The 18,839-nt window shown below is 38.7% G+C and overlaps 1 protein-coding gene across 8 annotated transcripts in view; it reads right to left on the minus strand.

Moving 5' to 3' along the window:
* Cpeb3 (cytoplasmic polyadenylation element binding protein 3) overlaps window positions 1–18,839 on the minus strand; it is a 216,535-nt gene that overhangs the window by 17,968 nt on the left and 179,728 nt on the right. For all 8 annotated transcript variants that reach the window (XM_063239354.1, XM_063239361.1, XM_063239360.1 and 5 more), the window contains one exon: window positions 9,068–9,249. In XM_063239354.1, coding sequence (XP_063095424.1) covers window positions 9,068–9,249 — 182 coding nt within the window. The remainder of the gene's footprint in view (window positions 1–9,067; window positions 9,250–18,839) is intronic.

Raw genomic sequence — 18,839 nt, forward strand, 5'->3', positions numbered from 1 at the left:
CAACAGTTGAGAGTGAGGTTCAGATTTTTATAAACAAATTATGCATATAAATCTAACTATAGCTTTTTTGCTAGGTTAAGGCAGAGCTAACTGATCCTTATTTAATAATTTTCTCATGCATACGCCCACGATCCCAGCACATGGGAGGCTAAGGCAGGAGGATCATGAGTTTGAGGCCCTTGTAGGCTACATAGGGAGTTCAACGTCAGTTAGAATTACATAGTGAAACTATCTCAAAAAGCAAAAAAAAAAAAAAAAAAATTCCTCATGACTACATAGTAGACAAGAGTAGAAAAATAACCATGTAAAAAGATCACCTATTTTCTTTCTTTCTTTTTTTTTTTTTTTTTTTTAAATTTTTTTTTTGTCTTTTTTCGTTTTTATCGGTACCAGGGATCGAACTCACGACTGCCTGCTTGCAAGGCAGGCGCTTATGCCGCTGAGCTAAATCCCCAGCCCTAAGATCACCTATTTTCAATGATCTCATTTTTCATACTACAGAAATATTTCATAAATGAGTGGCCTAGACTTGAGTTATAGAGAAACTAGATTGAGTGCAGCTTTCACATCTAAGTGTTCATTTGTCGTAACGTCTAAAAATACCACTGTGACAGAATGAGTACAAGTGACATCTTTTGCTTTTATTATATTTAAATGTTTTAAAGTTCTGGTTTCTCACAAAAACTATTTGAAACAATGCAAACAAAATTTAATCCTATGCCAATCTTTTTTTTTTTTTGGTACTGGGAATCAAACTCAGGACCTTACACTTGCCAGGCAGGCACTGAGCATTATCCCCAGCCTAAAATTTAATCCGACCTTCTATTTTATTCCAGGTATGAAATCTTCATTATCACAGAAAGCATCGTATGCTAGTACTTCTTTCTTGGGCTAGCAAGGGAAAAAAATCTTTCAACACCTTTTGTTCCGGTACTGGGCATTAAACCTAGGGATGCTCTACCACTGAGAATTTTGAGGCAGGTTCTTGATAAATTGCCTAGGATCACTATGAACTTTCAATCTTCCTGCCTAAGCCTCCAGACAGCTGGGACTACAAGCATGTGCCACCACACCTGGTCCCTTAAATCCTTTAAATGGAAAATGTACCTCAGTGTTTACATCTATAAATGAAACTTTAAAGTTTCTACATGTGTGTCTTGGCTAATACCAAAATAATGTTGTGGGCAGGCTTATGCTAATTTTTGGTCTGCCAAATTTAATCATTTCATCAACCTTATATGAAGGGTCTGAGCAGGCATTTAAAACAAAGCCAACAATAACCTTGAACATATGGTTAGGGAACAGTCCAATTAAAAAGGCCAGACTCTACAATAATACAAATTAACATCTGCACAGCCTTAGTAACTTCCCAGAGCACTCCTTCATCTGTCACTGTTTATCTGGGCAATAAACTGTGAGGCACTTAGGCTGGTGATTTTTACTATCACAAGATAGTAAATTGAGTTTCTGAAAGCAGCTTGCCAAGGTCACATGACAATTGAGAAACAAGCCAGGAGCAGACTCAGAATTCCCAGTTCTCAAACCAGCCCTCTTTTTCACTAGAGCAACTGTTCTCTGGGACATGAGTATAGACGGTTATAGGACATAAACTTCCTTACACTCTACTGGTCCTGCCTCTAAGTGCCCTGTTGGGGATCTAGAGAGCCTGATACCCATGAGAGCAAATCACAACCTCATGTATGCTGAGACAGAAAAAATGTGCTGAGTATCACACATCCTTGATATTGTCGACACAGGGACAAATTACCAACTGGCAATAAGGTGAATCATAAAATATGGATAATATAAACCTTATTTGTGCCCATGTGCTAGAAAATCATGGTGACTCTAGAGGTATCTTGCTTCCAACAATGAATGTTCTGAAAAGTTACCTGAAATATTAAAACATATAAAAAGTTTGATAAGAGGACCTATGATCTCAGAAATGCTAACCCAGGTAATTTCAAGGGAATGAAGATTCAGGAGACCCTGGATGAGCAGAACTGCTTAGGAAGGAGTCCAACAAACAGAAGAAGGTTTGTCCTGACTTGCAGGAATTTGAAAATCTTCAAATGTCTTCTAGATTCTCCTCTGTTACAAAATGAAGAGGTTGGGTGAAGCCATGCTTAAAATGAGGTCCAGTTCAAGTGTACTCTAATTGTCAAAGAGCATTTTTTATATATTAAATAGTCAAACCTCATTTTGTTACTGGGATAAGAGTAAACTAAGTAGAAAAGGAAAGTTGTGCAAAGTTCCTGCTGGTCGACAGATGGAGACGCCCACAGCTGTAAAGAAAAGATTTCCCGTCTGGGCCACTTCTCCAACAATCAGCATCTGGCCATTGAATCAAAAATAAATAATCAATGTGTGTCCACTATGTGTCATGTTTTGAGTATAAAGTAGCTAATCTGAAAGACACACAGTCACTGCCTTTCTGGATTGTATAATCTATCAGAGTAGATGAGCATTAAATAAAGTATTATTTTATTCCAGTGGCATTTAAAGCCACAAAGGAATAGTAGATGGTAATATGATGACCTCTGAGAGATGCATAAGTTCCAGTGAAGAAAGTGCTTCTAAAATTAACACAATCTGAGACCTAAAAGAAAAGCAGATACTAGCCAAGCAAAGGAAAATATAATGATTCTGAGCAAGAGGCCAGCTATGACTGGCTCAGGAGGAGGAGGCAAAAACGGGGAGCTAAGACAGAAACACGCACAGCACATGAAGGGCCATGTAGGTAAGTTTAGGGATTTTAACTTCTATCTCAAATAAAATATAAACCAAAGGTTTAAGGGAGAGGAGTGATTTGTTTCAAATTATGATTTTAAGCTAGGCGTGGTGGTACGTGCCTATAATCCTAGCACTTGGGAGGCTGTGGCAGGAGGATCATCATAAGTTGGAGGCCATCCTGGGCTACAATAGTGAGTTCAAGGCCAACCTGAACTACATAGTGAGACCCTGTCTCCAAGACACAAGCCAAACAAAAACAAAAACTTCATGGTTTTTTTCCATTTGAGCCTCTTTTTCAATTAATACATGTTTGTAGTACACAACATTTACACTTCTTGAATGGAGTTAGTATTTATGCAAAACATTTCTTAATTTCTTTTTCATTCCCTTTCCTTCTCTTCATCCCCTTTCCATTTGAAAAAGATCTACCTCCCTACTTTCTAATACCTATCTTTCATTTTGCTCTTTATTTATACTTTGGGTTTCATATATAAGAGAAGTCATTTGATATTTAAGCTTGTATTTTCAATTTCTTTCACATAAATGACCACTGTGACTGTCTTGTAAAAAATGATTTGGAGGTGGCATAAAGCTGAGCCCAATGGGGAAGCTATTCCGGATGTCCAGGTGGGACAAAGCTAGATGTCTGGTATCCTTGACAGCCTTCATAGTTGCATGCAATCCTCACTGTCTCATAGGTCATACTAACTTATTTACATATAACTGAATGCTTGCTGTGCGCTAGGTACTCCCCATTCAGATCCTTGGCACAAGAGGCAGAATCAAGGTCTCAGTAGGTCTGTACTACCACCATAATCCCATTTCATCTCTCTTAGTCCTCCTTGTGGCTAGATATGAAACAGCAAAACATCTATACATCAGGGAACAGGGTTATCAGCTCCTGCCAGAGGGACCATGATCACAGCTATAGCAGAATTTACAAGTTTGTCCCAATAACCTGTGACACTTTGTTCCTCTGACTTTGAAGACCATAGATTAAGCAGGGTCTTCTCTCTATAATCAACTGAATGAATACAGAAGACAAATAAAATATGTGCCCCAATGCAATGCTGTTAACTGCACAAATGATTGTTTTATTGTACAAATGATCCTCTTCTTTTACATTTAAGACGTATGTGCTAAAACACCTCTAAAGGACACTGTTCACTTTTGCTTGGCTTGGGCTCACTTTGTAGAGCATGCTTCTTTTCCCAGCTATGATAAATCTTTGCTACTCTTTGTGCTTGTCTTCACCAGTTCTTCGCTCAGGACAGAAAGCACTCTTGTTCACTCTTGCATGGTGGCCTACCATCACGCTGTAGGGTGTGATTTTTTTTCCTACTTTTACTTTGCCCATATTCACTCTACAAAGCTTCTTTTCCTATCTTTAATAACTTCACTACTGCTTTAAAAAACAAGACCTCTATAGTCTAAAGTTGACTGTGATGAAGGTTGCAAAATTATCTATGCTTCAAGCTTTTAATTGTATCCTTTAAAATGGGTGAACTGTATGGTATGTAAATTCCATAAAAGAGTTCAACAAGGCCATTCCTGGACTGTGGGGGGCGAGAACCAGGCCTCACCAGGAGGTGATCCCCACCTGGAAACCTATCATTGTCATTGTGTTGTTGGGTTGGGTTTTATTCTCTTTTGTTTTGCTTGATTATGTTAAATCTGGTGGCATGAGCAGCTATTTAAAAGATAGCAAGATATAATATGTTAGTCATTTTGGATTTACTATTAGCTTATTTTGAAGTCCTTTATTGCCTTGTTTTGTTTTTATTGTTTCTGTTCTATTTTGTTCCGTTTAATTTTCACTATATCTGAAGGTATCTGCAGCTATTTTGAAGACATCAAAAGGCATTATACTAACTACTGCTAATTTTGTAAGGTTTTGAAGTCCTGTATCACCTATGTTAGTTTATCTTGATTGGTTTTATTTCCCTCTGTTTTATCCTTTTTTAAATAAAACTTAAAAATGAAAAAAAAGAGCTCAAAAACCTGTTATAAATCAACTCCCTCTTCATTACAAATCATGCTACTATGGGCGAGTGAAATGACACTAGAGATGAAAGTGCTAACCCTACAGTGTTGCATATTGGCATATTTTATATTCATAGAAAAGCCAAGTCTCTAAGAAGAAATCAAATCTACAAGGTTTGTATTTCCTTGTAAACTATCTAAAAGTTTACAATAATAATGTGTAAACTCTTTTTTTTTTTTGTTTTTTGGTCTTTTTTTTTTTTGTCTTTTTCATTTTTTATTGGTACCGGGGATCGAACTCACGACTGCCTGCTTGCAAGGCAGGCGCTTATGCCGCTGAGCTAAAGCCCCAGCCCCAATGTGTAAATTCTTTCAAAAGAGCTGGTTTTTTTTTTTTTTTTTCCTTTTGGTACAGGGGATTGAACTCATGACCTCATGCTTGCCCTGAAAAAGAGCTGTTTTTTGTTGCTTTGTTTTTTTGAGACAGGGCCTCACTACATAGTTCAGGCTGGCCTTGAACTTATTACGTACCCCAGAGAGGCCTTGAACTCATGGAGATGCTCCTACCTCAGTCTCTTGAGTACTGGGATTATGCTCATGGCTTTACCATATCTGGCAAGCACTTTTTTGAAAAAAGTATATTGGATACAAAAGAGGTAAAGAAAGTATACCAATCAATTTCTCCTTTATGCACCTGTGTTTATGCAGGAAAGGTATAAAGTGAACGTACACACTTCAAACAGGCTTAGGACTTCAAAGGTTTCAGATACTTAATGAACCGTCTGACACGATGGCCAGGCATTGCTGCTCTACAAGTGGCCTCGCCCACTCCTCCAAACAGTGGACAGGATAGGACCACAAACAGAAAGCAAGTGGTCCTTAAAATCTCACGGCTAATTTTAAAAATTTAATGATGGCACTGAATTTAGAATGCCACACAACAGTGATAAAGGCTGAACAGAAGGGTAGTAATGATCGATACTGCTTAATGCAGTCAAGGTTTCAAAAAAAAAAAAAAAAAAGAAAGAAATGCTATAAATAAAAGGGGCTGGGGATTTAGCTCAGCGGCATAAGCACCTGCCTTGCAAGCAGGTGGTCGTGAGTTCGATCCCCGGTACTGATAAAAATGAAAAAGACAAAAAAAAAATGCAGTCAAGTTTTGGCTTACAAGCTGCTCTAGGCTCACATGAAAAGGAGAATAACTCTAGTATTCTAGGATGTCCAATAGCAAGGACTGTAGGCCCTTAACTTTTAGCACAACTAGTTTCACAACCTTCACTGTGAGACCGTTGTTTAAAACCTAGAAGGCTTACTCAGGAAACAGTATGTGTTTCCTGAAATTCTCTGTAGACAATGACATGACAGAAATTCTCTGTAGACAATGGGCGTCGGCTCTTTTGAGTTGCCTGAACTACAGCGAGTGAAGAGGAATTGTCTTGGGTCACATATATACAATACATAATATATAATACTGTTAATGATTGACAAATCTTTAACTTTAAAAAAAGACAACATAATGTTTAAAAAAGACAACATAAAAATGAACCTAGTGGGATATTTGACCTTGAATTTGTGAAACTAATGTATCAATGTCTGGTTCTATGGAAGTGGTTGTAGTTTTCAGTGAGTAGCCAAGTGTTTATCACAAATTTTTAATCTCATTTTATTCTTTGTGCGCATCATTCCTGAAAATCTATGTACTGCCAAATCTATGTAATGACCAAAAGCAATGACACAAAGTACAATTGCAAAGGGATATTTTTCTTTGGGGAAACGGGTCTTACAAAAGTGGTAAAGAGACATGATCATAGCCTTTCTGAGTTGAATGTCTAATTGCCATTGTATATACATTCCATTTAAAGATTCATAGGCAATGTATTTATGTTAATTGAAAATGAAATTGCAAATATACTAAAAAACTGATTTTTTTTCAGAATTCCCAAATCTATTTATTCTGAAATTCTTGTGCCAAAAAAGGAAAGCAAGGTTGCACTGTTCACTGGACTGTGTTTAGCAACATATATAAACCTAAAGTGATTTTCACACTCACAAATTAGTGGCACAAGCACATGTAATGTCTGACACGCAAGCTTTGATGGACTATCTGTGGCGGGCTCAGGAGGCTGAGTTACACTGTACTGTGTCCTCCCCTACACAATGTCCTAGTTGTGCCAGCGCAGTCCATGTCCAAGTAATGCACAAGCGAGTCATGAAAATATTGCTAAAAATAACATTGGAATAATAAAGTTTATGATCTTGTGGGGCTGCATTACTACCTGTCCAATGCTGCACACAGCCCACGGGTTCAACAGGCCGGCTAGACAACCATGAGCAGGCAATCGTTTTTATGAGAAAAAAGAAGGATATTACCTAAGGAACACTAATGTGCATGTATATAATAGGAGCTCCCTGCAAAGTTCAAATTTAATCTTTGGTAGAAAGGTGAAATAAAAGTATGAATGAACCTTAAAAAAATGCATCTATGAAGGGTGCAGTTAACAAAGACTCATATGCCAGAGACAACATAACATTGTGCTGGCTGCATTCACTGTGAGAAGAAAACAAGAAGGGTTAGAATACTAGCTTAGAGGAAAGGAGAATAATGTTTACAAATGAACAGTAAAAAGAGCCCAGCGCAAGACAAAACTCTTAAATTTCTCTTAATAAAGAAAACAGTCTTCATATTGGTCAGGACAAACAAAAAACATGAAGATGGAACTGGGCTTGGATAGAAAGGAAGTGTAAGGACCCTGCCATGTGCAGTGATTCCTAATGCTGCCTCTGAGATGACTCTTCTGGGGATATGGAGTCCTCGCCTGAATCCTCTTTCATTCTCTCCACACCTACTTCTTGTGCAGTCATTAGCTCTGGCTTCAGATGGGAAGAGAGAATATTACTTTAATACAGATGAGAACCCAAACCTATTCAGGTTAGGTTTGTTGCATGGATTTACCAGTGATAGATGCAATGGTAGTCTCAATGTAAAAAATCTGTTATATCAAAGACTCCCAATGCACAGGCACAAGTGAGTCCATCAGCAACAGCAACAGTAGTTAAGAGACCTTTTCAAGGAGCACCACGTGTTGATTCAAGAAAAGCTTATCACGCATCTCAAATTGAATCAAGCAGTAAGAACAGGGGACAGGGGAGAGATGAAACAGACATCATGCTTATCTTGCAGAGCTTACAGTCTTGTAGGGTGATTGTTATAAAAGAGGAAGCCTTAGGATGCTATGGGTACTTGAAAACCAGGAGTGGAATGGAATCTTTATTACCTCTCTGAGTCTCCATTAATTGAAAGAGTGTTTTGAAATTCTGGGAAAAAAATTAATTTATTCACTTTAATTAAAAAACAAACCATCACCACTTATCCTTAAGGAGCTCAAAGAATATTTATTCTAAACACTGACTTTGAACAGATACATATTTTAAAGAAAATACAATTATGTTGAATATGAAAAATACTAAGTGAAAATTTTTGTCTCCTAAGAAATTTTCCTGCCACATGAGGACTTGGTGTTATTTGCTCTTTTAATCTATTAACAGAGATTTCAGACTAGCTTCTACCACCTTCCATTTCCCCAAGCTTCCAAATAGTGCAGAGTTTGGATATAAATCTGTGGATGTCTACAAAATCAACAGAGCAGACCGGCTCCCAAAACTCCACTTCATGTCCCCTTTTAGACCAAAGGTAGAACAAGGTCCTAGAAGACAGGCAGGTAACATCAATGGGCAAAATAACAGGTGATATCACTGCCTATATTTCATGAGCAGTGAAACTACAGGAAGTTGAAGCAGAAATTGAGGGGGATAGCAACTATTTGGCTCCAATGATTGCTACTGTGTGTGAAGCTGCAATTTAAAAAAGATCTAGAAGTTCAAATTTTTATTTATACTTCTGAACATATAGATGTTAAAAATTTTTTTGTTCAAAGAGCACTGGGTAGGGCTGGGGATTTAGCTGAGCAGCGTAAGTGCCTGCTTTGCAAGTCCACAGACATGAGTTCCATCCCCAGTATCAAAAAAAAAAAAAAAAAGATCACTGGGTAAATCACACAGGTCATCAACTCTCTACCTGTGCTAATGCGTCATCTTTTGAACAGCTTTGATTTGGTGTGCTAAATTCTGCAGATTTATTGTCATAACTGTAACATTAATAAATGAGGCAAAGGGTTCTCTAAATTCTCTAAATACCAAGAAGGGTGCTCACTTTTTCAGATAGCCTCGATGGACTCGTGGGATAATACCACACAATATAGAGCTGAGCACAAGGTGTTTTTTTTCTCCGAGGGGCTCACAGAACAAATTTCATTTCTTTCCTACAGCAGCTCCATCCTGACTGCTCGCTTACCCGCTTGTCAATGTCGTTGTGCTGAAGCTGCACGAAGCGCGCACTGATGGCTGCGATGTAACTCTGCTGGTTGGAGAATGCCACACGGCCAGCACCTTTGGGGTACTTCAGCTCCGGGTCTGTGTCAATTCCAGCATAGCAGACACCTCCATACAAACGGTCCATGATCATTGCCAGTTCAACTACAAGAAAATAAACATGGCTATGTAAAAATATTTGAAAAGTAATTTTGCCCAAGAGAATAAGACTCTTAGGCCTGGGGATTTAGCTCAACGGCATAAGTGCCTGCCCTGTAAGCACGCGGTCATAAGGTACCAAAAAGGGAGAGAGAGAGAGAGACTAAGACTCTTAACTAAGAGTATTAAGAAAAGGAAAACTCATGTTAAGCATCATGAAAGATGTCCACATCAATAATCAAGTAGGGGTGCTCTACTCACACAATATTTTAAAATAAAATGGGGAAAAATAAATTTAAACACATACACATAAGAGTTTATATGATCAGAATTTAAGGTAACAATATGAAAGAATGATGTATCAGTAATCCTCCTGTTCTAAATTTCCAACTTCTTGGGCTACTGGGATGAGTAAGCAAGGCATTCTAAAATGCTGTAAAGAGTTAGTGAAAAACAGTTGCATTTATTGACCTTTAAGATTGAAAGCAGCTGCTAATGTCCCACTGTTATATTAGGACTATGCTACAGAAAGAATTAATTCCTCATTTAACTAGACACAATGTCTAAATTTAAAGTAAAATTCCTATTTTAACAAAAATTAAAGATTTTAAAGAATATATACCACCCCAACTGAGAAATGTCTACACTAACCTCTTGGATTGAATTCTAAACAACACTAGTAATGATAATAGCAGCAATGAGCATTTATTGAGCATCTACAATGTGCAGGAAAGCACTACGTTGCTACACAGCCATAAAAGCACACTTATCTTGTACCTTGCTACGGTCCAAAGCTCTGGTCTGTACTCTTTGCCACATTTCCTGCCTTCCTACTGGTAAATTTTCAAAACACTAACAGAAAGCATTGGAAACCGAACCGTTCCAATGGTCTGATAAAAAAATATACCCACCATTAAGGTACCATAGAAAGATACTTACCTGCATCCCAAATTGCCTGAAGGTAATTGCTTACTTGAAACTGGACTGCACCTCTTCCAGGTTAAGACCATTCCTTTTAGGCCATATAAATCCAAAAGACTTAGCCCTACCCCTGGGAAGTGACCTAAATACTCATTTCCCTCCAAAACCTCTACATGGCATTTGGAAAGGAACTGTTAGGGAAGACACATGATGATCGGGGCGCGGCCGCTGTGCAAAGAACACTGCACCACATGTAAAGAGCTCTGACAAGATCAGTGTCTGGGGAGGAGAGAGCACTTAGGACCTGCTTGGGTAGGGAAGGTTTTTGCAGCAGCTACAAGGGTTGAAAGGGTGAATGGTGTAAGAAGCTCTTGCCCCAAGATTTCTACAAACAGAATGAAAGCCAAATATTAATGATTTCTTTAATAAAAACCCACTGAAACAACAATAAAAACTGCATGACCATGTCAGAAGTATCTTTTTAACTCTCTAAAATTTCTTTTCATACCAGACTGCGTAAAATTGGTACCTGTTTTCTAAGTACCTATTTTTAAATAGGAAAAATGATCTGTAACCAATGGGTAATTGGCAATTGAGAAAATAAGCTAGTAATAACTCAACCCAAGGCTGAATGCTGTTAGATGGAGCAGCAGAAAGTCATCCAGATTACTCCATCATGGTCAGAACTGCTGAATGATATCAGCAAGGGAGCGCTGTTGGGTAGAGGTCAGCTTGAGGAATCCCATCCATGTGAACAATGCAATAAAATCTGTGCCCATATTCTAAATATCACAGTTCAATAGTTACATTTCATCCGAACAACCCATTAAGCTGTAAGCTTCTCTTCATATGGCTAATATTATCCTATAACAGGGATCAAGAAACTGAAAGTAGAATTACTATTTATTACAATCATTAATGGATTTCCCTTATTGGTCAAATGGGCTTAATAAAATAAGTAACTTCAGGGCCCTGAAAATGAAATACTACTAATTTTCCAAAGACCAGGCTTCCTGGAAAAGGCGAGGATATATTCTCTAAGCCTGATGAGCAGCTAAGAAAAGAATGCTGGCAAGGAACCAAAGGGCATGTGTCTTTCACAAGAGGAGTGATCTGAGAAGGCAGCTGATTAAAAGGCACATCAGTTGTGAGCTTAAAGCTCTAGCTAAGGAGAGAAGTGACTGTACCCAAAGGTTCCTCTGCATCATACTGCCCTCCAGGAAACCCCAGTGATCCCCTGATGCCAGAGAAGGTGCCTCTGTGACCCGGAACCTTCCATTACTTTGTAAATGTATCCTCTGGAAAATCATCTCCAGGTGCCAAAGATTAGATCATAACTCATGTTACTGGGAGTTTTGATAGAAAACAGAAACTCTCAACCATTTATGCTTTTATGAAAACTAATTATTTCCATTTATGAGCTTAATCATTTTCTTGGCCATCAAAAAGTCTAAAGATATTTGTACCAATAATTTCTCATTTGAGTGAAGGACAATTTATTGAAAAGAAACCAAGGATCTAAAGGAAGAAGGTTTTGGAAACTATAGAAGTATCTCATCTCTCCACCATAGTATTTTAACTGCATAGGAAAGTCTCATGGAAGTTTGGTTCCTCTGGAGGCGGAAAGGTAGAAATGAGAAAAGGGGCTGTGACCTGGACTGCCTGCAAGGCGGAAAGCACAGAAGAAAAGCAGTGAAGGCCAGCGAGGGGAGCTAAAATCTTAGCTCATTTGTGCCATGTGAGCAGCAACCTGCTTGTGAAGTCTGAGTGCTTGAGCAAGGACGTGTGTTCCTGGGAATATAACAGAGCCAGCACTCAGCCTTGACAGTGAATTCTAAACCACCCCGTGGCAGAAAAGGAAGAGGCAGAATCGCTCTCAGGAGCATGTTCTTAATACTTAACCCAGGGAAGCTGAGGGCCCCAGAGCAGGCACAGAGGGGCATGGCGCGCACACAGAAGGAACTGCAGGCATAACACCCACAAGGAGTCAGCACTCTCCAAACCACAGTTTTCTTCTCTTCTCAACCAGTGTCCTTGGGGGTCTGATCACTACAGGGGTGGGTAATTAATAGGTCTGGCAGCCATACCCAAGGGTGTACTGTATTTTGGGCAAGATACTTGATACTCCCAATTCCATCATCTTATGAACAACTTCCATAGTAGCAGTGACACTACTATAACCACTATGCCACTAACTGGGGGTGAGCTCCATTGTGTCATTAACTGGAGAGGAAAATAGAAACTGTGGAGCAGACAGCATTTCCATAAATACTCCTGGGTTGTAGTGACAATGTTTCTAAAGTATAGCACCTCCATGATCCAGTAACCTCTCCAGGAATCTCTTAAGACACTCAAATTGATAATTAATACTTTCCACCCTTGTCAATTTGACACCTAATCACAGCTTCTTAATCTCCAAATAAACACAATAACAAGTAATAATTCAATCTAATGTGATATAACTCTTCTGGTTACAGCCAAAAATACAATAATCCATGGGCTCTGCAGTCTCAACAATTCTAGCACTGGTCAAAAGTCCACATCCAAAGCCTACTCTGAGGGGGCTGGGGATTTAGCTCAGCAGCATAAGTACCTGCCTTGCAAGCAGGTGGTCATGAGTTCAATCCCCAGTACCAATAAAAAAGAGCAAAGCCTACTCTGAATGAGACTCAAGGCAAACTTATCTTGTGGACTCCTCTAAAAATAAAAAAAAAACAAGCTACATATTTCCAAGATACAATGGGGTAATCACTCCCTTTCCAAAAGGGAGTAATACATGTCAAAAAAAGAATCGGCCCAAAGCAAAACCAAAACTCAGGATGGCAAACATTAAGTTGTCCAGCTCCATGGCCAGCATCCGGGGCACATGGTGATAAGATGTGAATTCCAGAGGGTCTGGAAAGCTCTAATCCTATGGCCTTCTGTGTGGGTACCAGATAGCCTCTATATTGGGCTAGTTCAGCTCACTGCCTGTGGCCTTCCTTGGCAGATGTTTTTTCTCTAGCTTCTTGGGATCTCTGTTGCATCTTTGGCTTTATTTCCACAGTGTCACACATTCCTCTTTGGAGCACACTGGCGAGCCTCCCAAATCTTCCTTTGAATTCCTTGATAGCCCCACAACTCTTGAGTTCCTATAAAACCAGCATCACATGGATGCCACTAAGGACTGCCACTGGTAAACAGTGGTCCCTTGAACCACGGCTGTGACAGCCTCTGAGTGCTGGAATGGCTAAGCACAGTGAAACAAATCCTGGGGAACTAACTCCCTACCCTGGTGGCCCCTCTCAGGCAAGAGGAGCAGAGGCTCTTTTCTCACATTAAAGGTTCATACTTTTGCATCCGATAGCCTGTGATGGGTGAGATCTTAGCAGGTTCTGAGATGCTATCCTTTTCTTCTTTCCTGGTTTAAAGTACTTAGCATCTTCAGCAACAACCACCTTTGGCCTCAACCTTATACATGTTTGCTTTCCAGCTAAAATTTAGGTTTCTCAAATCTTTCTGCTCTCCTTTTTGCTCCTAATTCTCAATGTAAATCCGGCTAATAGCAGCCACCAGTACAAATTCCACAGCCTGAGCATTGGGCTGTCTTCAGATTTCCTGTACCAGTTCAGTTAGTATGTCACCTTTAAATTTAGCCTCACACAAAGTCTTAGGAGATGAACAAAATGCAGGGGTTTTTCCCAGAGTGTAACACATATGGCCTCTAGTCCAACTTGCAGCCAAGTTCTTACTCTTGACTGAGACCTTACAAGCCCTTTATTGTTCACATTTCTATCAGCATTCTGATCTGAGCTCTAACCAGAATCATCCATTAGCCTCCTCTTATAATATTCTTGGATTTCTTTAGCCTGCTTCTCCGTATCTTTCCAAATGCTCTGAACCACATGGTCCACTTCTCTGGTACCATTTTTTAAAAAGTTGGTCAGCTTTGCATAGCTGAGCCCAAAGACCCAAAGACATATGCAACTTGAAGGAGGAAGAGTTTATTTTTGCTCACTGTTTTAGAAGCTGCAGTTCATGGTCAGCCCGCTCCACAGCAAGGATATCATGGCAGCAAGCAGAAGGGTGTCGGGGCGCAAAGCTGCCTATTTCCTGGTGGCCAGGGAGCAGAGCACAGGGGAAGGGTGCCGGTGACAGACACCCTCCAAAGGTCCACCCCACCACGTCCAGAGACCAGCCTTACTGGGCCACCTTCTACTTGCACATTCACCTATGAACATCTGTGAGTTAATCCACTAATAAGTATAGCCCGCATGATCCAATCACTTTTCCAAACCAGCCAACTTGACATTTAAGACTGGCACAATTTACAAGGGCAGTTCACATACCTCAAGAGAAGGAAATGTGCTCCCATGTTTGCATTCTATATCAGATGTTGAGAAATTAATATTTTAAAATAGATGTTAGCAACAACCAAACCAGATTGTGTTTAACTTGTTTAAATTGAACTGGTATCAAGTTGACTATTACTCTATTACTGAGATTACATTGCACAGCTCAACTAAAACAGCCTCTTTCTGTGCAAAGAGACCCAAATGTGAAGCATGAGATCTAAAAATGATGCTTGTTTTTTTTGTCTTGTGGCTTTAGATCAATTATGCTATTTGAACTCGGTTTTCTCTTCTCTAAAATGAAAGTCCACCATTTATGATCTTAAGTATAATAAAGATTAAACATAAATGAGAGCTCCAAGCACACTGTTGAGCACACAGTGGCAATCAAATGTTTAGTTTTGTCCAGGGAGTGTTTCACTTCAGTTCATAAATTTTTGCTTAACATAAAGTTGGCCTTGCTTCTGCCCCATAAGCTCCAATCCACCCAAGTTGCCTCTGACTTTATGCTGGTATTTCTCAATCCATCATTTATATGGCAAAATTTGTCAGCAGCTGTGGGTAAGGATTTGCTTTTTGGGGGAAGGAGACCAAAAGCACATACTAAGTTCTTAGTGCTAATGACAGTGTAGTTAAGGAAACCAGTCAAATGATGTCAAAGCAAGATAACAAGTTAGATATGTCAAATCTGGAATTTGGGATATTTCTCACTAAACTTGGCACTGGGTTTAAAAAAAAAAGCTTTTACTGCTGAGAAATTTGATAGGTATAGGATGATTTCAGTGCTACTACTTCACAGAACAACAACAAAAAAATTGTTATAATATTCCCATTTCCTAAATTACAAGAGTGTGATTTCCAGCTCACAACTACCATGTTTTTATAGAATGTCTGAAATAAATGATCTTAGAAAAACTTAAGATATTATTCCCTCTATATGGCACACGTCACTGGATATCTACCTCAGAAGCATTTGCTTTCCAGGTGTAGGGATGCAGTTCAGTAATAAGAGTGCTTGCCTAGTACGCATGAGGCCAGGAGTTCAATTCTCAGCCTCATCAAAAAAAAAAAAAAAAAGTGTTTTTAGATTCCACAGAAAAGCCATCTTCATAATAGAGCAAGGAAGCGGAAAGTACAGAAGGGAATGACAGTATTCATTGTAGAATTATCAAAAGGGAAAACGTACAAAGAAAAGAATTATCAGAGAAATCAGTTAAGAAAGACAGGAGATCCAAAGATAAATAAGAAAATGGAGGGCTGGGGATTTAGCTCAGTGGCATAAGCGCCTGCTTTGCAAGCACGCAGTCTGAGTTTGATCCCTGGTACCAACAACAACAAAAAAGTAAATGGTAGGATCCAGCAGTTCAGACGAACTTTCCAGATTGATGTTCTGCAGCCTGGTGTGATGAACTGTTGGAAATAAGTTGTGCAGTGGAAGAACAACCTACATGCCTCTAACTAAGGGTTTTTCAAGCCTGATCAGGGCTGGGAATGGAAATTTTCCCAGTTCGGTCACTAAGACAGTCCTCAAACTCAGATACTGTAGCCAAGAAGTTGCACTATGAGAAACCCTCATGTTAATAGGTTGGGGGAGTATTTGGAGACCACAATTTCATTCTCCATTTTTTCCTGGAGGTCTCCTCACAACCCCCAGCCCTGATGTAAATTTCCTGTTAGAGTGCCAAAGTATGAATTTGTAAAGAACTTAGTGCCATAAGGATGTGCAGCAGATTGTTTCTATTGGACATTCAGGAAGGCATTTGGTTATATTCTTGAATGAAGTGTGGCAACATGCTGCTGTATTTCTGGGTGGTAGAAAGCAGAAAATCAGGACAACTAACCATTATACTGACTCCTTATACTGACTCTCTGAAGAAAGTGCAAATTTTAGCCACATGGTGGCATAGTGAGTCTACCAATAGCCTTGGGAGGACACAATCAAAACCTAAGAAAAAACTACACTTCAGGCAAATCTTTCTTGGCTTACTATTGTCATGATGCAAGTGACGGAAGGGACAAGGGACAGTGAGAAAGTGCAGTATTTGATCTAGAGCAACCCACAATCCCGGGAAGAGAAAACTCATCTAGATCCAGATTTTCCATTGATATTTCCCATTTGCAAGTTAGTTTTTCCAGTCCTATGATTTTTCTCCTAATCTGAATAGAAGAAAGAGGAAGAGGAGGGGGAGGGAGAAGGAAGAGGGAGAAAAGAAGAGGAAGAAGAAGGGAGAAGGTACAAGACACCTTAGTAAGGACTTATCTAAGAAAAAACAACCTGAATTTAGGACGCTATTGTCTAAAACACAATTTGCCCTGTTTCTTCAGAGATATTTGCATATTTCCATTTGGAAGGATAAGGACTATACTTAGACTGGTAGTGATAATGATAGCTCTCTTAGAATGGGGAAACTTCAAACATTTTTTTTTTTCTTTTTTTTTTTTTTTAAATTTTATTTAAGGAGAAAAGAAAAAAAAGCAGAGAAAGGGTACAAGTTATACAGATTTGCAGAAAAAAAAATGAACAGTAGGAAATTACTAGTTAATGGATTACATATTGTCATCTTAGAAATAATTGTTCAAGTCACAAAATTAAAGCTTGTAAAGTGGACATTCCATCAATGATACTGAAAACAGTTCTGTTCAATGATCCAATAAAACTCTGTGATATCATTTTCTATCTTATACACTTAAATATACATGCAGTTATATAGTACAGAGCACTTTCTTTTCCTCTCTTTTGTACAATGACTATTACACATTTTGGGTTTCATTGCTCCCATGGTTCTTATTACTTTTTTGGAAGAGAGTAAAACCAAATGTGACATAACAGAACAGAATCGGTCAAGTCAAAAGGGTGGACATAATAGATAATGTGAAAACATAATACAAGGTGATCAACAATGGTTACCATAATGCCTCCCGCTATCTCTAATAGAATTGCCTATATTGTTAGTTACAATACAATTGAACAAAACTGTAAAGAATAAAACCGACAAAACCAAAACATTGGAGACATTGTAGGTCTTCAAAAATAGATAAAAGTCAATGAGAATGGGCGTTATAATGAATCTCATTATCTTCACAGCTGATGCCTAAATTTTCGAACCTGATACTATCCAGCAAAACAGAATGGGGGAACATCAGTTAAAAACCAGATGGTGAGAGTAATACAGGGCTTTAAATCGAGGTAATGGAAAGTCAAAGTGGGTTACTATAATATATCCTGCTATTTTTTTCCTTTAATTAAAAGGATAAAAATAAAAAAGTAAATAATGGAGTGGAGATTGAGATAAAAGAGGGCATAACAACGAAACAGCACAGATCAAAACATAACCATTTAAGCAGAATAGTGTTTTACCACCAGATAATCCTGACCTAAAAGTAGTTACCATATTATCTCTTTCCTTGAAATCCTTGAGTACAACTTCGTATACTGTAGCATTAAGTATATCAAAACAATGTAAAACCATTCAAGAGAATGACAGCATTACAGAGTATTTAGAATCAACTAACAGAAAATGAACAATGGTTTCTGTATAATCTCCTTGTCTTTAAAAGGTTTTTGCTTATACTATCATACATAATAAAATCCAGTAAGATACAACCTATTTGGACCATTGGAGACAGAAGGACAAAAGCTAGATGAGACTTCAAAACAAGATGATACTAAATCAGTATTACCTATTAAGATGTCATTTTCTCCAAAATAGCTGTTCCTATCATCCAATCTTCTCTGCCTCATTTCTGTTGAGCTCTTATTCTGTCAGTAGCTGTCAGTTTGTCTTCTTCACTTTGTTCTCTGCTCCATTCGTTGTGGCCTCCATTATTTCTGGATTCTTTGTATTTTTCTTTTTTTAGAATATCCTGCAATACTCTCTGTAGAGTTGAATTGGTGGTTGCAAATTCCCCCAGTTCCTCTTTATCCTGGAAGCACCTTGTTTTTCCATCAATTTCGAGGGACAGTTGTGCAGGATATCTCAATCTTGGCTGGAGATTATTATCTTTCAAAGCTTGAATTATTTCCCCCCAAGCTCTTCGTGATTTGATGGTTTGTGCAGAGAAATCTGCTGTAATTCTGATGGGTGCTCCCTTGTAAGTGGTCTGCTTCTTGTCTCTGACAGCTTTTAATATTCTGTTCTTGTATTGAATTTCTGGAATTTTTATTATTATATGCCTGGGTGTTGCTCTGTTTGGGTTGTAGGTAGCTGGGGTCCTGTATGCCTCATACATCTGAGTATCTTTACCTTTTGCTAAATTAGGAAAATTCTCCTGGATTATTTCTGTGAGTAGCTTTTGTAGTTCATTTGTTTGTGTCCCTACTTCTTCTTTTATGTTCTTAATCCT

This window comes from Cavia porcellus, unplaced genomic scaffold, assembly GCF_034190915.1.
Source record: "Cavia porcellus strain 051 isolate PalLab524CR breed Dunkin Hartley unplaced genomic scaffold, mCavPor4.1 scaffold_28, whole genome shotgun sequence".
Lineage (NCBI taxonomy): Eukaryota > Metazoa > Chordata > Mammalia > Rodentia > Caviidae > Cavia > Cavia porcellus.